This window comes from Equus przewalskii, chromosome 25 (assembly GCF_037783145.1).
Source record: "Equus przewalskii isolate Varuska chromosome 25, EquPr2, whole genome shotgun sequence".
Lineage (NCBI taxonomy): Eukaryota > Metazoa > Chordata > Mammalia > Perissodactyla > Equidae > Equus > Equus przewalskii.
In genome coordinates this window covers 23,268,948-23,287,907 of record NC_091855.1, presented here as the reverse complement: position 1 = coordinate 23,287,907, position 18,960 = coordinate 23,268,948, and the positions used below count along the sequence as shown (strand labels likewise).

At 40.7% G+C, this 18,960-nt stretch overlaps 1 protein-coding gene across 39 annotated transcripts in view; it reads right to left on the bottom strand.

Moving 5' to 3' along the window:
• The window catches only part of NRXN3 (neurexin 3), a 1,503,251-nt gene that overhangs the window by 1,067,172 nt on the left and 417,119 nt on the right, over nucleotides 1-18,960 (bottom strand). For 26 of the 39 annotated variants that reach the window (XR_011533071.1, XR_011533074.1, XR_011533072.1 and 23 more), the window contains 2 exons: nucleotides 8,432-8,733; nucleotides 2,640-2,801 (listed from right to left, as the gene is read on the bottom strand). Coding sequence is in view for 33 of the 39 variants with exons in the window: in XM_070594344.1 (XP_070450445.1) it covers nucleotides 2,640-2,801; nucleotides 8,432-8,733 (464 nt within the window). In the remaining 6 variants the exon portion in view is untranslated. Of the gene's footprint in view, nucleotides 1-2,639; nucleotides 2,802-4,634; nucleotides 4,659-8,431; nucleotides 8,772-18,960 lie in introns of all 39 variants that reach the window. The other 13 variants (XR_011533070.1, XM_070594342.1, XM_070594343.1 and 10 more) reach the window with 3 other exon arrangements.

Genomic DNA, 18,960 nt, shown 5'->3' with positions numbered 1-18,960 from the left:
AAAATAGAAAAAGGAAGAAAGAGATAGGGAAGGGAGGAAGGAATTGGAAAACAACTGGAGACTGTTCTACGGGTAAATAGTTAAAGTGGGTAAGTAGGACTTATCAAGGAACAAAATCCCAACACAGCTGGAAGCTTTTGCTATTTATGTCAAAGAGAAATTCCAAAAATTAGAGAAGAATTTCCCAGACCTGCCCACAGAAAAATGAATTGTAATGATTAATGGAAAGAAAGAATGTGCCAGGACTGCATTAGACTCAAAGTTATCCATGTAAAACACTCAGACCAGTGAGAAAGCCCCCCGAGTCCCTTAGAGAGATTATAACACTATCCATGTAAAAGAGGGAAGGGGGCAAAAGTTAATACAGTTCTCATTTTGCCTATCATTTCCCCCAGTGTACTGGACTTTCTTTTTTCTAACTTGATCTGGACTTAAATGTAAATTTGTGCTGCTAGCTAAGGTATGTGTATATTTTTATTACTAATTACTGGTATTTCAGTTATTGACACTATTTTTCTGAATGGCCTTTAATTTTTAAGCTAAGTGACACTTTTCACTGACTTTTGAAGCTGTCTGCTCTCTACCTGTGCAGTGTAAGAGTGTGAATATGTGTGTGTATGTGTGTGTTTGTGTAGATTTTATTTACTTTAGGCTCTGCATGGATAAAGTTATAGAGAGATCTTCATGTTTTTATGAGGCTTGCTTCAAAATATTCGGGGGCGTCCTTCTTCATTGATAGATTTGCAGTTGGGGAATTGCTCCTTTGTCTCAAAATACATCATTGAGACATGGTTCAATATAATTGTGTAAAGGGGAAGACTGGTTCTAGAGGCCACTCCCAGATCCTGTCCAAGAGAAACTGTGCTCAGGGCTGTTTCACTGCAAAATGGATGAGCTTTCCACAGCAATCAATGCCTCATTTCTGCCTGAGCCACATACACGGTAACAGAATGTTCCTATCTATTTCTGATGAAAGTGCAAGCCCAATGCAGTGTTACTTAACCGTGTTTAAGAGCCTTTCAGGGTTCATTAGACACGGAGTAGTTTACACTTTTATTCTATCCAAATGGGAGTAAATCCCAGGGAAGAAGTGCTCTGTGTCTACTGCAATCTCATCAGGAATGACCAGTGGAGTCCCTGTAGCCAGCAGAAGCCTAGGGAACGTCCAGCAGAAAGAGGAAAACGCTCTTTGGGTTCTCTTCTGTAATTTGTCCTCAGACCAAGAACAATACAAGGCTGTAATTGGATTTTTCCTTCCTTTGTCATGTGTCCTTCCTACCCCTTCCTCTCGGTTCACACATGGTTTATTGTAGCAAGGCCCAGCTCAAATATCAATTCTTCTCCAAAACTGACTCCCACTTTAAATCTATTTGTTTCCTCTACTCAATGAGAGCAGTTAATCTGTGGCACTGGACGCATAGTGTCCTAAGCTGTAATTGTTCACTTACAGATTTCATCTTCTTTGCTAGATTATAAAGTCTTCAAGCATGGAGACTATGGCTTGTAAAGAGCCAAGAGTTTAGTTACAGCACAAAAATAGGTATCCAATGATTATTTGATAAATGTATCCATTCAATAAATACTTATTATGTATCTACTATATGTCAGGTATAACAGATGAAAATCCTGTCGTGACATGGCTCACAGTTGAGTGGTATGAATGAATGAATGAAGGTACAATGCTATCTTATATATAACTGATGTTCAACAAATTTCAAATAGCCATAATAAGAATAACATATGCCCTGAGAGGAGGCTCATAAGATGTCACATGAGATCTTTATCTACAAGAAAGGACACTGTTAGCTTTTCAAAGAATTTCCCCAGGGAAATGGTATAGATATCTTAGGCAATCAAGCTTAGCTTAGATTAAACAAAGAAGTGCAGTGTACCACTCTGATGACACAGTGTTCCAAAAGGATTCTACCAAATCAAGTCTGATTCTTTTTGCTTCAACAATTGACCTTAGAGATTGAACTTACACTTGACTGAAGCTCCTTTGCTCTCAGACAGAGGTCTCAACACATCAGCTACAATAGTAATAAATGACTAATGGCAAAGCCCCACTGCTTTCTCATAGTTGCTAGCTTTCAGGAAAAAAACAAAAAACAAAAAAAGGAAACACTAGTCTTCTAGGCCTTAATGTTACATTCTGAGAATTTTCCTTCATCTCAAATAATGAGACTCTTGGGAGCACCAAGCTTGGCTAAGATAAAATAATACACATGCCTTAGACAAGACATACAACCACAATTTGAACCACTTTTAGCTGGAGTTTCCCTACTTGCCAAGTCAAAAGCACAAAATCAAACTTTACACACCACTAGTTCCTTGTGATTTCAAAGTCCTTTCATTTGAGTTATTTCACTTAATTTATAAAGCATAGCTACCTATGGGATAAGGTTCCCCACTAGTAAGATGAGAAAACAGAACCACAGAGCACTTAAGCGGCAAACCCAAGGTCAAGCAACCAGCTTAACACGGACCCCAAACCTAGAACTCTACTTGCAAGTCCAAAGTCTTTTCTGCTACAACCTGTGGCCTAACGGAATGGATCAGAGGAAAAATGCAGTCATTGAACTGGAAATTTCATTTGTTCATAGACAGTCAGTGTATTAAATGGAGTGTATGAACTTTACCTCTTTAAGACAGCCCATGAAGTTGTTGCTGACAGGTGAGCCTGGCAAGTCAGCGGTACTCGGGCTTCCTCCCACGTAGAAGAAGTCGTCTGAGCCCAGCATGGTGTAGTCCTCCTGAGTGTAGCCCGTCGTGGTAAGGATGCCATCCACAGAGATTGTCACCTGGTGGAGGGACATAGGGACAAAAAAAATCCCAACAATGACCTTATAGTCCTATTAAAATCCAGTGGCTTCCCCTACCTGTGGTGTCACGTTTGTAACGATTTTGGTGAGGTATTCTTTCTAATTTGGTTTGATTTTGGTAGGTGCAGCCAAGTTCCATATTCTAGTCTGTCTTTCCTGTGGCCCAAGCCTCCAACATTCCCCTGCAGACTCCTGGGAGAGTTTTTTGGAATTGCCAAGCTGAGCAACTTGATCTACCCATTGCACTCTTTGTTAGTCAGGCTAGAAAATGGAACTATCCTCAGACAACATCACTTGTCTCAGTTCATTGGAAAAATGATCATTTATTTTTGTTAATGATTGTTATTTATGGTGGCAATGAAAAACAGCAAAGGAGACATTTGACGATGAGGTTTATTAGGGGTTGGTCTTTGGTTGTTGGTGTTTTTTTTAATTCTTTTTTCTTTTCTTTTTTATTTGTTTCTTTTAGGCTCACACCACGCTAACAATGTCACATGCATTCAGGGAGGGAAGGAGAAGGGTCTCGAATTTGATGTGTCATGAATGATACATGCCATACACGACCCTGGGACACCAACCCCTGCCCTCCCTTCACTGCCATTACCACCACCAAGAGAAGAAATGACCCAAACCAAAAAGGCAACTCTAACAAAAAGAAAGGAATGATGAGGCATAATAACCAAAATAATAATAATGCCCACAGGGAGGAAATAGCACCCGTACACCCAACATCCACGAAAGGAGAGAAAAGATGGAGCCTCAAAGCATGCACACACCATACACAGACACACCCATGCGAAAATTATCTGGAGCCGAGAGAGAAGGCAGAAGAAAAGGGTAGGGAAGTGGGAAAGGGTGAGGACCATCGGAAATGGAACCAACAGAAAGAATCAAAATCCACTTCACACTTACATGCACTGAACAAACTGAAAAACAAGATGGAAGTGAAACAAAAAAACCACTCAAAACTAAGGGGTGTTTTTCCCCTGCCTGCCACCTCCCTCACTGAAAAAAAAGAAAAGAAAAAGTCCAAACCCAACCCCAAAATATGAATGATGAGAGGACAATGAAGAGGAGTGGATACAAAAAAAAGAGAGAAGAAAGTGGAATTGGGTTAATGATTGGCAGGTTGTTAGTAATGAGGAGGAAAATGAGGGAACAGATTCCGATGCCAATGGGGAAATCCACAAGACGGGAACATGCCATGCAGAGGTTGTATGGAGAACACAAGTGGCGGAGCTCCCTTTGGCCACGGTGGGGAGGAAGGTGAAAGAAAGGAGAGGAAGAATATAGGAAGTAGAGTACTTTCCTCCCCAGATCACCTGTGGCAGCCGTGGCCACTCAAAAGGGAAAGAATAAAGGGATTAAGGAGTGGGGAGGAGAGAAAAGAAAGGAGGAAGAGTGAGGGATAGGAAGACACAGAGAGAAGAAATTCCTCAATAGATATCCTGTTGTCCCTGGTCTGTAAGTTGGAAGTTGTAAAAGAAGAAAATAAAACAAAGTAAATTTAGCTAAATGAACAATATTTCTTTAGAAAATTATTTTTTAGAAAAAAATTACAAACTGGAGAAAAGGAAACCATCCCAACCAAACTTGTCCAAATATCATTTCCAGGACAGGTGCATCCCTTTCCCTTTTTTTTTAAAGAAAAAGAAAGGCTTGCATTTAATTCAACAAAAAAATTTTAAAGAAGAAGAAGCAAGTCTAAAGAGGATAAAAGGGGGTTTGGGGAGGAAAAGGAGGGCAACACACGGCAAACCCAAAAAAAGAGACAATAAGAATGATATCTACCAGACAATGTAGTTTGTTTACCATAGCGTGTCCGATGCCTGAGTGCTTTGCGGAAAAGGGGGAAGAAAGGAAATTAAAAATTGTGAACAGAACGATTGTTAATTAAAAAAACTAAAAACAAAGATGAGTCGTTAGGGTGTTAGTACATTAGTCGGTTAGTAAAATGACACATTGCATGAATGATCTTGTGTTAGTTTTTCAAAAAAAAGGTACCCGACACAGAAAAAGAGAGTAGGGGAAGACAATGAGACCAGGACTCTATGGAAAACCTTGGCACTCCAGGCTCAGCTAGGAAGGGAGCTGCAGGCCACCTTGTCATTTTAACTCCCCACTTCTTCCAAACACCACTCAGACCAGACCTCACCCCATTAGAATTAGCATCATACTTACTTTCCAAAGGCTCTTCTGAATGAACACTGCCCCTGTCCCTCCCCACCCCCCAGCACATACACATTCTACCTGCCCTAAAAAAAAAAAAAGACCCCAAAGTTTATCATTCTACATGTAGATAAACAGACAGAGCTGAAATATCAATAGGCTGGGGAGTTTTTTTTCACGTCTGACTCTGACTACATGCACAGATGATCATGACTTTCTCCTAGAATGAAAAGAACTTAAAACATTTTACAGGTCGCATCTGGCAGAGGAAGGCCACATCATTTGCTTATCTGGGTTTCCATAGGTAATTTAAAGACCCATGGCCCCCTTGACTTTGTGTGGATTTGTGTGGCAGGAGGGAAACATTCTCATCTTTCCTTTCCTCTCAGTTCAGAATAACTGTGTCATTAGAATGCATCAAAATAGTGGAGTCTTCTTTATTATTCAATGAAATTATTATTTTGTTTACTTTGCCAGAATGCTTTCTGTTTGAATTGCTCTGCCCCCATTTCTCATTATGAAAGCTTTCCAAGCTTTTAAGCAATTTCTTATATGGACAGCAGAGAAGACTGGCAGGTTAAACATGTTTAGCAAAGCCCTACAACATGGTAGCCATGACCCTGGACTCAGGCAAGGTCATGGACCAAAATAAACAACAACAACAAACAAAACCCCACACAAATACCTCACTACATCTGTCCCTCATCCCAGTAATAATCTTGAACAGATAGTCCACATTCCTTCCTTTAATCGGAACCCCGAGTGAAGTATCTGGCCTTGGCCCAACTTGGCTCAAAGGCAGAACCATGAGTAAATGACCAAGAATGAGGAAATCGGGGAAATTCTGCTCCATTTGGTAAGGAATATTCCAGGAAACTCCAAGTAAGCTTTCCTCAGATGAATTTTTGCCACAGAAGCCTGTCAATCTTACCCAAAAAATAGACGAAGCGACCATAAACATCTCAAATGTTTATGAAGGGATTTGTGGTTTAAATTGAAATAAACAAGGACTTCCCATACCTACCAATGTAGCCTAGGAAACTCAAAAAGATGTTACAAATATATTTTTAATGGGCAAAATAATAATCTTAGATGATTCAGTGCTGAAAGGATTGCTTTGCAAAATCAACTGTGCTTTTCTGAGATTTCCCTGTCTTTCAATAAATTACATTTGGATGCAAACTTCAGTCAGGATTTCAGTGAGGTCCAATTTTAGGTGCACTTTCTCTATGAGACTCATGCTCCTTCTGCTAAGAAATGTCCCAGTGCCCTAGAACCTCTGTAGCCTTGTCTAGAACTGAGAGCTCTACTTAGCTGCATCCTTGGTGACCGACAGACACGGTCACCTTCGTGACAGAATACTTGGCCTATAAAATGTGTGCATGTCACAGCGAGTCTAGCACCCAGACCATGGATGAGCTCATAATCCTTCTGGAACATAAGGTGCTTTGCATATTTAGCCATCACACATGGCTGGGGAGGATTGTAATCACCACCTCACAAATGGAAACTGTGGTGCAGAAAGGCAAAATAGCTCGTCCAAGGGCACAGAGAGGGCTTGGGTTAGAATTCAGAAGAGAAACCCTCCAGGGTCACTTGCCTCTGCTTGCTCTGACTAAAACAGCACAACCAATATTTGCATTATAGTTTGGTTTATTCCCCTTTCAGTTTATAGGACTGAATTGGGGCCCAATTCTATTTTTAAAAAGTGTTTTTAGTAGAAATGAAAGTAAGCCTTTCTCCGGTTAATTGGAATCACTCTAGAAGGGCAAAGAAGTGTATGAGGTGGGAGAGAGTTAGAGAAACAGGTTGGTTGGTAAGAACCATACCCCGATTCTGCTCCCCAGTATATGAAAATTCTCCTCTCCACTGACCCAAGCCTAGAGGGTGTTATTGTGTACCTGCCAATCAAAACTGGCAAAAGGTCATATTTCACTTTTTGGCTTAGTCTCTGCAACTCAAACATATTAAGCCCTTATATTTTAGCAAGTGGAAATTTGATTTGGTCTCTCTTGACAGTTGGGAAGGTCTCTTCCAAGTAAGTATAGATGAGGGACCATGAAAGAAAACATCAGCAATAGGGTGATTCTTTGTCCTTGGAGGAAAAACATAGAACAGTGGTTCAAAAATGTCCAATCCATGTGTATAAAGATGACTGGGGACTCTTAAGTCCTGTGTTACTTAGCAACTTCACCACAGATAGAACAGAATCTCCCACCAGGTGGCTTCCTCAGCCTACTTAAGTGTGGAAATGGGTGTTTCGAATATTGTGTGTTTCCAAGTGTTTGAGACTTCTCCATATATTTAGAATTATTAAGAAGTTACATTTTTATCAAACAGAAAACATACGCAAACACCTGTGAGTTCTTATGCTTTCACATTTACATTCAAAGGCATTAAATCAATCACACTGAAGAAGAAAATTCGATGAGAAATTTGCCTAATGTTTTCTGATTACTGAAGATGAATCCTGTCCAATTGGGTTTAATGACAAATTCACAAGTAGAAAAACCAAGTGAAAACAGCAACCTGGAAAAGGCAATCTCAGCAAGACCTTGTCTTTTACAGGAAATGCTTTTCTTTTTTGATGTGGGCCAGTAAAATATTATTGTTATTATTATTAGTTATGAAATTGAAAACAACTTCACTTGGCTAAGGCTTCCTGAGAGTGTTGTCACCTGACGGAGTTGCCTGCTTAGAATCGGCAAGCGATGGGAGGTTCTCAAGCACGGACAGAACCAGGAAAGGCTGCTCCAAAGTTGACTTTTTTATTTGAGTCCTTCCACTTGCCAGGTCTCCCAGTCAACTGAAGAGTCTCGGAGGGAGAGACAGGGGCAATAAAATAGGACCGCCGCACCAAGGAACAGAGAAACAGAGGAATTCAGAAAGATTCCAGCTAATTCATCCCAAGCCTAGAGGTTAACATAACAACCGACAAAATAAAAGTGGGAGAGGGGTGGTAAATTAAAAGGAAGAGAAAAAGAAAGACTTTTTCTGGAAGGAATTAAAATTATGCTCTCCTGGCAATGGGTAACTTAAAAAGGAAAACACATATTCAAAGATTGAGGAAAATCTACCACGCTGCAGAAACAAAACACTGGCCCTAATTGAATTTAACAATAATACAAGATTCAAATGTAAATAAGAAAATGATAAAAAGGAAAGCAGAATAAAAGGAATGAAAGTACTTATAACTTTTATTATCTATACAACTGAACTTTTTTCTTAAATAACAAGCACAAATGGAGAATTGAAGTATGAGGAGAAACATATTTTAATAATTTTCCGTGTGAAATTGCGAAGACTGGGAGAAAGTTAGACTTTGACAAAACCAAACCCATATCTTTACTGATCTCTACCGCACCCATCACCTGCTTCACAAACTTCCTCCCCAGCTACCTAGAATGAGCCTCCAGGCACTCTCTCCCCTCAGCCATTACCTGCCGGAGGTTGCGTGTCACTTTGACATCGTGCCAGGCGTTGTCATTGAATTTTCCATTCACTGGCTCCACAATGGCCTCAAAGGCCCCAGACCCCAGGTTAATGACCAAGGAGACCGCACCATCCTTCAGAGCCAGGTTGACATAGTCAGCCGACTTGCCAGTGTGCAGGATGAGCCCATTCCGCTGCCAGGTCTTAAAGGAGAGGGTGATTTCATCACTGCTGCTCTGGATTGGGTTCTGAGACAGGTCATAACACAGGTACTCTGAGCCTCGGAAAGTGGCCACATTCTCCTCTCGAGCTGTAGGAAAAGGGAAGAGGAAAGCAGTCAACGCTTGACTAGCATGAGTCAGATCTATGCAAATACCAGAGGACATGCCCCAAGGGCACTGTCCCTGCCACTGGGCTGATACCAGCACAACACTCCCTCCAACTCTTCCACAAGACCTATAAGCAGTATCAGGGAAACTAGCAGAGACGCCAACCACAGAGAAACTATGTATCCACACAAGCGTAGAAGACCAACACCAGGGTGCAGGAGAAGGCAGCCTTTCCTTCAAATTTCTCAGAGAAAAACCTAAAGAGAAATTTCACGCAAAATGGTAAAGGGAAGCTTACATTGCTTTTGCTTCAATGATGGTTTTTAAATGCTCGTAGAAGAGCTGGTTTAGAATAGATAATTAACTGTTCCAACAAAGGTTCTTTAGCTCTAGGTACCTTTTATTGACCAATAAATAAAAATCAATTGCCCTGAGAGATCTGGCTCTGATTTCCATCCATCAATAACCCAGCTGACTTTGGTTTCCATGGTAGAGTCCTGAGCCCAATGGAATGTGACTGGGTTATTAAATAGGAGGCTGGACCTGAGAAGGTGATCAAGCAAGTGAGGAAAAGGTAACAGAATGAATTTTGGTGAGATGCTTTGACAAGATAGCAATACCTCCTTTAGACTCAAAGGGACCTCAGCTCTGAGGGTCTCCTGCTTTAGATGGCCCTGATCGGACCATCCTATGGGACATCTCTCTTCACAGGACTAGGGGTCCGTAGAGCCAAGACGGCATTCCACTGGAGCCCATATTCTCTTTCAAGATCATATTCTGGATACTCAGGATCTGTAATTTCCTACCCAAAGAGCCTCAAGTCTGTTTCCAGGGCTTGTGCAATCTCTTCTCTGGATCCATCTTTCTGAAGGCAAACTGTGCTGCCAGTGTGCATACCTTGATGTCTGAGGGCCAGCCATGTGGCACTGTTTGCAGGGGTTTCGATGGAGCTTGGCCACGTTGGCTCAGGGATCTAAGCACCTTTATACCAGACCTCTTGTGATACAGGCTGGAGCCAGAGGTGGGAAGAGAAGGGGAATAGGTCACAGGCAGAGGACCAGAGGGGCTGGTTCTCCCTGTGCTACCATTTCCCAAGGCAGGACTCTGAGGAATCCAAAAATTCCGAATTTGAACCTAGCTTATCAGGTAGTTACAAAGCTATGTTTGTCAAAGTAAGATGATAAAACATATTTTATTTAATCATTTGTTGATTTGCCTTATAATTTCAACTCACAGCATGTGGACTTTCATTTGTCCTCCCTCCAGGCACCTCACTTAGAGTGGCCTATTTCATATCAGGGCTGCTCAAAAGCACCTTATTAATGAAAGGAATAGGCAACAATGCCAGTTTAGATATTCAGTTCCCCTTTAAACACTGGGGACTATAAAAGGAGGGAATTCTATTTTCCCTTCCAGAACTACATGCCAGCCTATTAACCAAAGCCAATTTCACCTCAACTCAGATCTTTATCAACCATCATAGCTCTTAGTAAGTCACTTGAGTAAAATAAAATAAATATTTTCTCATCACGAGGTACGAGCTGTAAGGAGTCACCCTTACAATGTGGAGAAATGACCACCCACTACACACTATTGGATTAATCGTAGCATCAAGTCATCATTAAAACATGAACCTCAACTTCATATTCTTGAGAGTTAAAGAAGACATTAAGTTTGTTCTGTATGTTCCAGGGGGTCTCAATGATGTCTGTGTACCTGCATATTTCTGTTTGCACACACACTGGTATAAGCAAAAGAGACCTGTCCACTCATAAATGACCACTGTGTTGCTTACACATATGTAAGTAGCAAGTACCACTCAGCACATAATGCATGCCTGATACAATTTTCCAAAAATAGCCAAAAAATAAAATCATAGAGCAGTATCACAACTAGAAGGACCCACAACTAAAATATACAATTGTGTACTGGGGGGATTTGGGGAGAAAAAGCAGAATAGAAAAAAAAAATCATAGAGCAGAAATTTGACACTGTGTGTTTGAAATAGATCCATCCAAACCCTAGTGCCCTGTCTATTGTCATGATCTCTCCTCTCATCTGAATAAATGCCTTTGTTAAATGCAACTGGACAAGCCCTTGTTCAGTAGACCTGGAGCTGACCCAGATCTAAAGGGGAAGATGGCAAATCAAATGCAGTTATTACCCCAAAGCTCTTTTCCTACAGACGCAAATGTGCACAGAGCCAACTACTACACCTGTCCTTGGCACCACACGTGGCCAATTAATGGGTGTCTTCTGCAAACATTTAAGTTACACCTTGTGCACCCACTGAACTGAGATAAATGAGCAAGGAAAAGAGGGCCTCTAACAACAAGCTTAAATTAATCATCGAGTACCCTTCACAGAGGGAAGGCTTGACACAGAACAGCAAGGCACCGGGATATTATTCAATGTGCTACATGGTGCTTAATATTTTTCATATAATTAGAGCAAGGAGTCTGTCAAAATAATAAATTTTAAAGCTATAAGGAATTTTGCAGATTGCCTGATTTAATGCCCTTATTTTATTAAGGAAGAAACTTATGACTAGGAATGAGTGAGTTGCCCAGGACCACACAGTTTGTCTACTCTGGACTCCTAGCGCCCTGGACTCTTCTCTAAATATCAGTTACCTTTCCTTTTGCCCATCACTCTGGATAGACCACATGCTCCTACTCTACTTGTCAAAGCCCATAAAAAATTCCCTGGAGCCAAGCATTGACTTACAAACCATCCCAAACCTCGGATGAATTGAGCCAGAAACCTATTCCCCCTACCCTATGTGTATTACATTTGCTCACCAAAAGAAATGCGTCCCTTTCGCCCCTGAAATCTGGCTGTGTTTGAAACAAAAGAACTTGTTTTATGTGGAAGGCCATAGAAAAAAATAACATCAGGACAGAGAAGAGAATATCACAAGCAATAAACAAGGAATAAAACCAATGTACAAAAAAAAGTGTATGTAAATCTCATGCATATTTATGGTAATATCCATGCAAATACACCAAGGAAGATTCTATGTAGCCCAGTGCCTTCCTTTGAAAGCATCTAATGAAAAGTGCTGCAACAGTTCACAACCCTCTCCATCTCTCCACTCAATGCTGAGTTTTCCTGGTTCACCTCTTCCCTGGGCCAGAGAAGGCTACCAAAAGCACAGCACCCCAGCTGCTGGCTATCATCTCCACATGTCAATAAACAACAGGCAACTGAAAGCTCTTCTCTGAATCACATTCTAGATAAGCAAAATCATGTCATTTTTAATTCATGAGATACTTTTCTCCTTATTGTTATGGGAGGAGAGGCATTGGCAGTGCATGACCTAGTCTTTACAAGAGCAAATAAGGGACTTGGAAGGAGAAGGGGTGAGAAACCTGAAGAAATTGTTCCTTTGTATACTCTCACAATTGACATTTTTCTCCTAAGATCTCAATCTGTCTTAATTTCCTTCCAGTAGCTAAGGCTCTAGCACTTTCTTATCACCTTGAAAACCATCCTAGGTTAACTGTGAACGTAACTAAAAGGTGCAAAACCAAATAGTAACAAACACACATTTCTAAGCCCATCCAATTCTCCAAACCCTCCACTAGAAAAATGTAATACTGCCCCAAACCTGTTTTCTATACTTGGTGTTTACACTGATTAGGAGGTTGAAGAGACGATGCAGTCACCTTGTATGTATTCAAGCTAAATAGGTAGAGGAAATGAATGCAGGGATTATGTAATACAGTACACAGCAGCTTAGCATAAAGCTACAGCTTGGCAAGAGGGTAGGCACTGACATGGCTAATGGACTGTTTAGATACATTTAAATTATATCACTCCAAAGTTTACAATCAATTGCATAAGTGTTAAAATAAAAATGTTATCCTCACTGCATGAAAAGCAGAGCTCAAACCCGTATGACAACAAATCGTTTATCCATTATTTGTAAGTGTCCAATTGATTAAAGACTAGATGCAATCTAGATATGTATAACTCAAGATTTTAAATCAATTCGTATAAGATTTGTAAAGTACTGATCCTTCAAATGGCTTGTTAATCCAAGTACTGATATATATGTAGCATTAACAAGCATTTACCCAATTCCGTTTTCCACTCTTTCCCCACAAAAAAAAACACCAACTAGTGATTTATATAATAATAGTTGTATTTCTCTGAGAAGTTCCAAAACAGATTAAAATATCCAGTGTAATATTCTTTTTACCATGCAATCTAAGTGGGGAGAAATGCATATCACTACTTAATTGAGCCCGTGGTCCCTGATAACTTGGTGTCTTAAGAACCCAGACTAGGCTTTGAGATCAAGAAATTTAGACTTTATTCCAAAGGTTACGAGGAAGCACTGCATAATTTTACGAGAGGATGAAGGGTACAATTTGTATTTTTGAAAGATTGCATAATCTTTTAAAAATATTATGCAACATAATTTATGTTGGATTGAGAGTGAACTGGAAGGGAGAACTGAAGGCAGGGACTTCAGTCACAAGATGAGAACACATTTGAACTTCTTTTCCAAGGGATGCCTGGCACTGGTTCAGCCTGGATGTTGATACTGATACACAGTTTCTGAGTGAGCTTTGCATTTCTCTGGGCAAGAATGGAAGTAAAAGGTCCCTAGAAGAGACAACCTAAGGAACTGAGAGGCAGAGATACTGGAAAACCAGAGACCACAAGAGGAACCTAAAATTTGGATAATTAAGTTCCAAATGCAGCCATGGGAAACCAAGGGCCAGAGGTGAAAATTGAGGAACAAGGACATCGCATTAGACGTGAAAGGGCTCGAGTGAGAACATGTCAGGAATGGTAAAGAAGGGTCCTAGGGCCATTTGCAAGCAGACGTTCACAGTTTTTAAATGACATATATTTCCAAATGCTTTCTTAATCATTATTTGTATTCTCTCAACACTGTGAGTCATTTTGCTATGATTATGCCAACTTGAGGAAGTGGAGAAACAGAGTTTAGATGGGTTATCCAAGGCCCTAGGGAGCATTCCAGTTTCAAAACTTTAGTCCCCTATTCTCATTCCATTGCTTTTGCTACTAGATCACATCACCACCTTGTCAGGAACTCAAATTCTCAGGGGAACAGGTGCCTAGCACCCTATATCTGAGGTCCTGTAGCTGTACGAAGTTCAATGTGTTGAAAGCAGAAACCACTGACAATGATGGGTAAGAGCCCTCTCAGGCAGCAGGAGCCCAAGCAGAGGATCAGGGAGCGGGCTGGCTTTACTAAGAAATTCTTCAGTAGCAGGCTGGAAAAAGTCAAACTGACAAGCTCACACTCTTCACCTCCATTAGAGAGCCTTAGAATTTTTAGACACGACTTGGTGTCTAAAAAATCCTAACCCCTCCAGAGTGGCTCTAACCACTGGCCCTGAGCAGGACACCTGCTGTGTTCTAGAAAGGGAGGGGGAGCCAGCTTCCTGAGGAGGCACCTCAGAGACACAGGCAAAACTGTTCTCTTCCTCAAATCCTTCATCCTTCAATAGGCCTCTGTGTAGCAGCATGGTACTTTGGTCTGCACCAATGCAAAGATAACTCTGGTTGGCCATCCTGGCCTGGCCCACCCTGGAACTAATGAGGCACAAAAACACATGGGCTACTGCTGCCCTCCCTGCCAGACATGAGATGACTTATGGTCCTGGGGCTGGCCTGCTGACTCCTTTCCTCTGATCCACAAACTCAACAGGGACAGCACTGTCCCTCTGCCATGGGTGCAGCTGCAATGAGAGGTTATGGGGACTCAAGTCATGAACTGACATATCACCCAATTCCTCTGCCTCTGCTTCCCAGAAGCCCTGATGATGACAAAAGAAGCACTGAGCCCAAGACAAGGGGATACACAAAGCAGAAATAAACTTTTAGAGAAGTCCACAATTCCACAATTGTTCTCCTCATTCCTAGGGGGGCTGCATATCCACTCACTTTTGAGAGGTGTCTTGAACTCAAACAGCAATTGAGGTAGTTTGCAGGCAAAGGAACAAGTTAAGGCAAATGTGAGCTCGTTCTTGCACAATTCTGTCTCCCTTCCATGCAACCTGCTAAGAATCCAACTTTCAGAACAAGAACTCCCACCTCTAAGGGTCTCTCATGAGCTGTGGGCAGATACCCAAGTTAGCTAGTGGGCTATGAGATGATCATATTGGCAAAAATGAGGAAAAAGCAGAAATCCTTTTACTAGAGTGAATTCTATTGTATGTCACCTAATGACATCTCCTGCTAGAATAAGGGGAGGCACACACTGAGTGAGTGAAAAAGGCAAAAGATTGCAGAAGAGACTGCACTCTTGGTTCTTCCTGTTCCATTTCCCTCACAACATGTTTTAGGGCCAAACAAAGCATTAGGATAGATCAAACTGCAGAGCCATCCCCCAAGGACAAATGATGAATCCTTTACCTGCCACATCCCATCATACAGGTATTTTAAAAACAGAGTGTACCAGGAGACAGCAAATTGTGTTGCTATGAGCAATCCTGCACTACAAAAGAAAATACACAGGAAATTTGACCTCCTGAGGCCATTTCCAACCCTTATCCTCAAACTCTCTGTAGGGAAAATGCAGCAGAGAAATAAATGGACTTTTCCACACTGCCTGGGTCACTCACTAGCCTGCAGATGCTTCTTGAAAATGATGAGAAGGAAAATAGTAAATCAAGTTGTCACTTGGAAAATAAACAGCCAGCATCCTGGTGAGAGAAGCTGCCTCAGTCCACAAAAGAATGGCCTGGAAAATCATGCTTCACTGAAATCACTAGAAAGCTGATGGCATCCTGAAGATTGCATTGCTCTCAATTGCATTACAATAAAAGTTAAATTTTCTGTTCATTCATTTAAGGAATAAGTATTTGCAGGTGCCTACTATGTACCAGGTGATGTGCCCAGAGCTCAATGCACGTAAGCTAGGCAACAACCCTGTGAATAGGAATAATTAGCCAATGTTTTCTGACAAAGAGAAACTGTAAAAAAAAAAACTTGAATGCCTACTAAGTGCCAGACTCTGATGTGGACTCATATTAAACAGGGCCCTCTCCTATAGCTCAGAGTGGGACTGTGGACTTAATGACATAGAGTGTTATATAAAGACTTGGAACTGGACAGACCTTGGTTTGACAGCCAGGAACTTACGTAAGTCTATGGAACCTTAAGGTTATTATTCAACCTCTCTAACTCTCAGTTTCCTGATCTACAAAATGAGACTAACCAGAGTACATATTTCATAGCATCGCCGTGAGCTATGAATCGGATAAAGCTTATGGCCCCTTTCCCAGCCATAGACATGTTAGCTGCTGTTGTTGTTGCTGTTGAGAATGCACACATAAACAGGTAATTACAATTCAGGATAGGAAATGTTTAATTACAGGCACACAGAAGAAGGAATAACCAACCCCAGATGTTAGGGAAGGCTCCATACAGGAGGTCAAACTTAAGCCGTGTCTTGACATATGAGTAAGACTTCAGCATACAAAGGGAGGGTTGAAATTCTAATGAAAAGAGACAGCATATTCTCTGCTGCGGTCATTAGAAAAGCATGGGGCGGTCAGGGGATGGTGAGAAGTTCAACGTGGCTTAGAGTAATGGGCATGTATGCTGGCTCCTGATGCAGGCTGGGGTCTTATCTGCCATATTCTTAAGTGATGGAGAACCAGCAGGGGAGGACTTCAGCTTGTGAGTGGCAGAATTGTACTTGTGTTGTATCAGGGGTTCAGTGGGTGGGCAGATGGCTAGAGAGGTGAAGAGGGATCCAGGAGACATTTCCAAGGTAGAATGAATATTGCTAAGAAACCACGGCCTGAAGCAATTGTGCTGCCTATGCCTGCCTGCCCACTTATAATAATTTATGTAATAAGCTGTACATTTTATTTCCTCTTAACCACTAGATCCATATAAGTCAAACTGTAATTATGCTTCATTTACTACCGGCTTCTTATTTTAACTGTGGGTCAATCAATCAAACAAGCATTGAATACAAACAGTGAACTCTATCTTAGAGAGGGAAGTCCATTTCCCTGTTGCCATGACTCCATGAGAACATTTCCTCCCCACTCTCCATAAAAATAGTTTTGAAGTAACACTTTGACCTTCTCTCCTTTACTCATTCACTTCCTCCAATGAAAGGAGAGGTGCTTCTTATGCTTGATGATAGAGTAAGGGTCTGACATCCAGAGATCCACATTTCTTAATTAGGTGATCACTGTACCCATGTGACCTGCCTTTCTCTCTCCTTCAGATCTGCCCTTCCTATAATGATTGAGTTCTCCTCTAGCTTCTCTCATGCAGTAAACCTATCAGAGTAGACTCTGCCCCTGTAGAAGGCCTGTGGTTTTCTAGCTCTTCTGCCTATGGGTGAGTGACTGAGTTGAATCCAGGGGAAAAGTCAACTTGACTGCAGATCAAAGCCACATTCTCTAACCCAGGTCCAACAGCAATAGAACTCCTGTTTGGATCCTTGACCTGACCACCAAGCTGACTCTTGTGTCTGCTCCTCAATTGACTCAGAAGTCAGAAGGGAATGTTATTGTTGTTACCTCGGAGCCTACAAATATTGAAATAGGCATCAAAGTAAGGGTATCCAAAAAAAAATAAGGATACGCAGCCAGTCCTTGGGTTGCTTTCACTCTGATTGGGAAGATAACAGACACATCTGGAACTACATGAAACAATGACAAGTAAATATATGAATTATATCAATAATTTTAAAGCCAGCTCTGTGCCACAGTATTTCCTAAGATACATTTCTTAAAGTCACACCAAGGATATGGGTGATTACAATGGCAAAAAATTTAATCAGGGTTGCCTTCCTGGAGCTAAGTCCTAGATTGAGTTTTTGAATAAAAGTTTTCGAATAAAAAAATTACAGAAATTCACACATCCGCAAACCTACGTATCCTTTCACCCTTGGCCCAGTACAAAAAACAATAATCTGTACTTTAGGTTTTTCCAAACTGCTTCTTTTATCAAAGTTCTACAATAACCAAGGCAGTTATACTGGAGGACCAAATGCCTCATTGTGAGACTATATTCTACAGACTTGACGAAAACAAAAAAAATTACTAGAGACGCAGAGCTGGAGAGAAGAGGATGGAGGATTGTAATTTTGACACAAACAAAATTAATAATATTGAAAAATGTCCACAGTGATTCTGGAGCAGGAAGTAGATCATCTAAAATGATTTTTGTTTTTTACAGTGGCACATACACTGACCCTAATTGCTACCTAAATTAGATATCTACTGTATCCACACATACTGCTTAGAAAGGAATATAAAAGTCATGAAAGGTTCACACAATTTGGGAAAACTCATACAGATACTTATTTAGAAGCAATAAATATGGATTTTTAAACCCATATGGGCTTTTAAAATATTTGTTTCTTTAAAATCTCTCATCTGAGATGAAAACAAGTAAGAGTCCTCCATGACAAATCATCATCATAGCGTCAGAAGAAACCTTGGAAGATGATTTTATCTATCTCCTGCCTCAGTAAGTCTATACGTAAATTATCTTGTTGGTGAAACTCTCCACCCTTAAGTATCCAGAGAAGACAAGACACTTTGGTGCTATGTGAAACTTCCTACAGATGTTTCAAGAGCTCAAACGGTTCCTGGTCCTAAAAGAGGAAAGATCTAGAGACTGCCAAGCTTCATTTAGGTGATCAAAGGGAAGCTTAAGGTATCAAAGATTTTTACCTAATATTTCCTTCATTCAGCTGAGAACATACAGAGAATAATGAATATAGACTGTGGGTGGCCAATAAACTTTAGCTCCACTAATTTATAAACACACACACACAATGATCACTAATTATTATGTATTACAGCTCTATTCATTTGTAACAAGAATAAAAGAACATATACCGGCAACCTATCAATCAATTTCAGGTAGTGTTTAACTCTGGGAAGGGAGAGAAGAAATGGAACCAGGAAGGTGCTCAAACAAGACTAAGTCTTTACAGGAAAATATAAAGCAAAAATGGCAAAATGTTAAGATTTGTTCAATCTGGGAAATAGCTAATCCAAAGTTTATAATATGCTCTACTATAGGGTCTATTCATTTTTATGTTTGAAATATGTCCTACTTTTTAAAAAAGTTTAAATCACTGCATACGATTCTGATAAAACACCTAATCGCCCAATAAATCTTGAATGATTCGTTGGTTATTTCATACGTAGATGTCAACTCCTCAACCATATGTGTGAGCAGAAATTTTT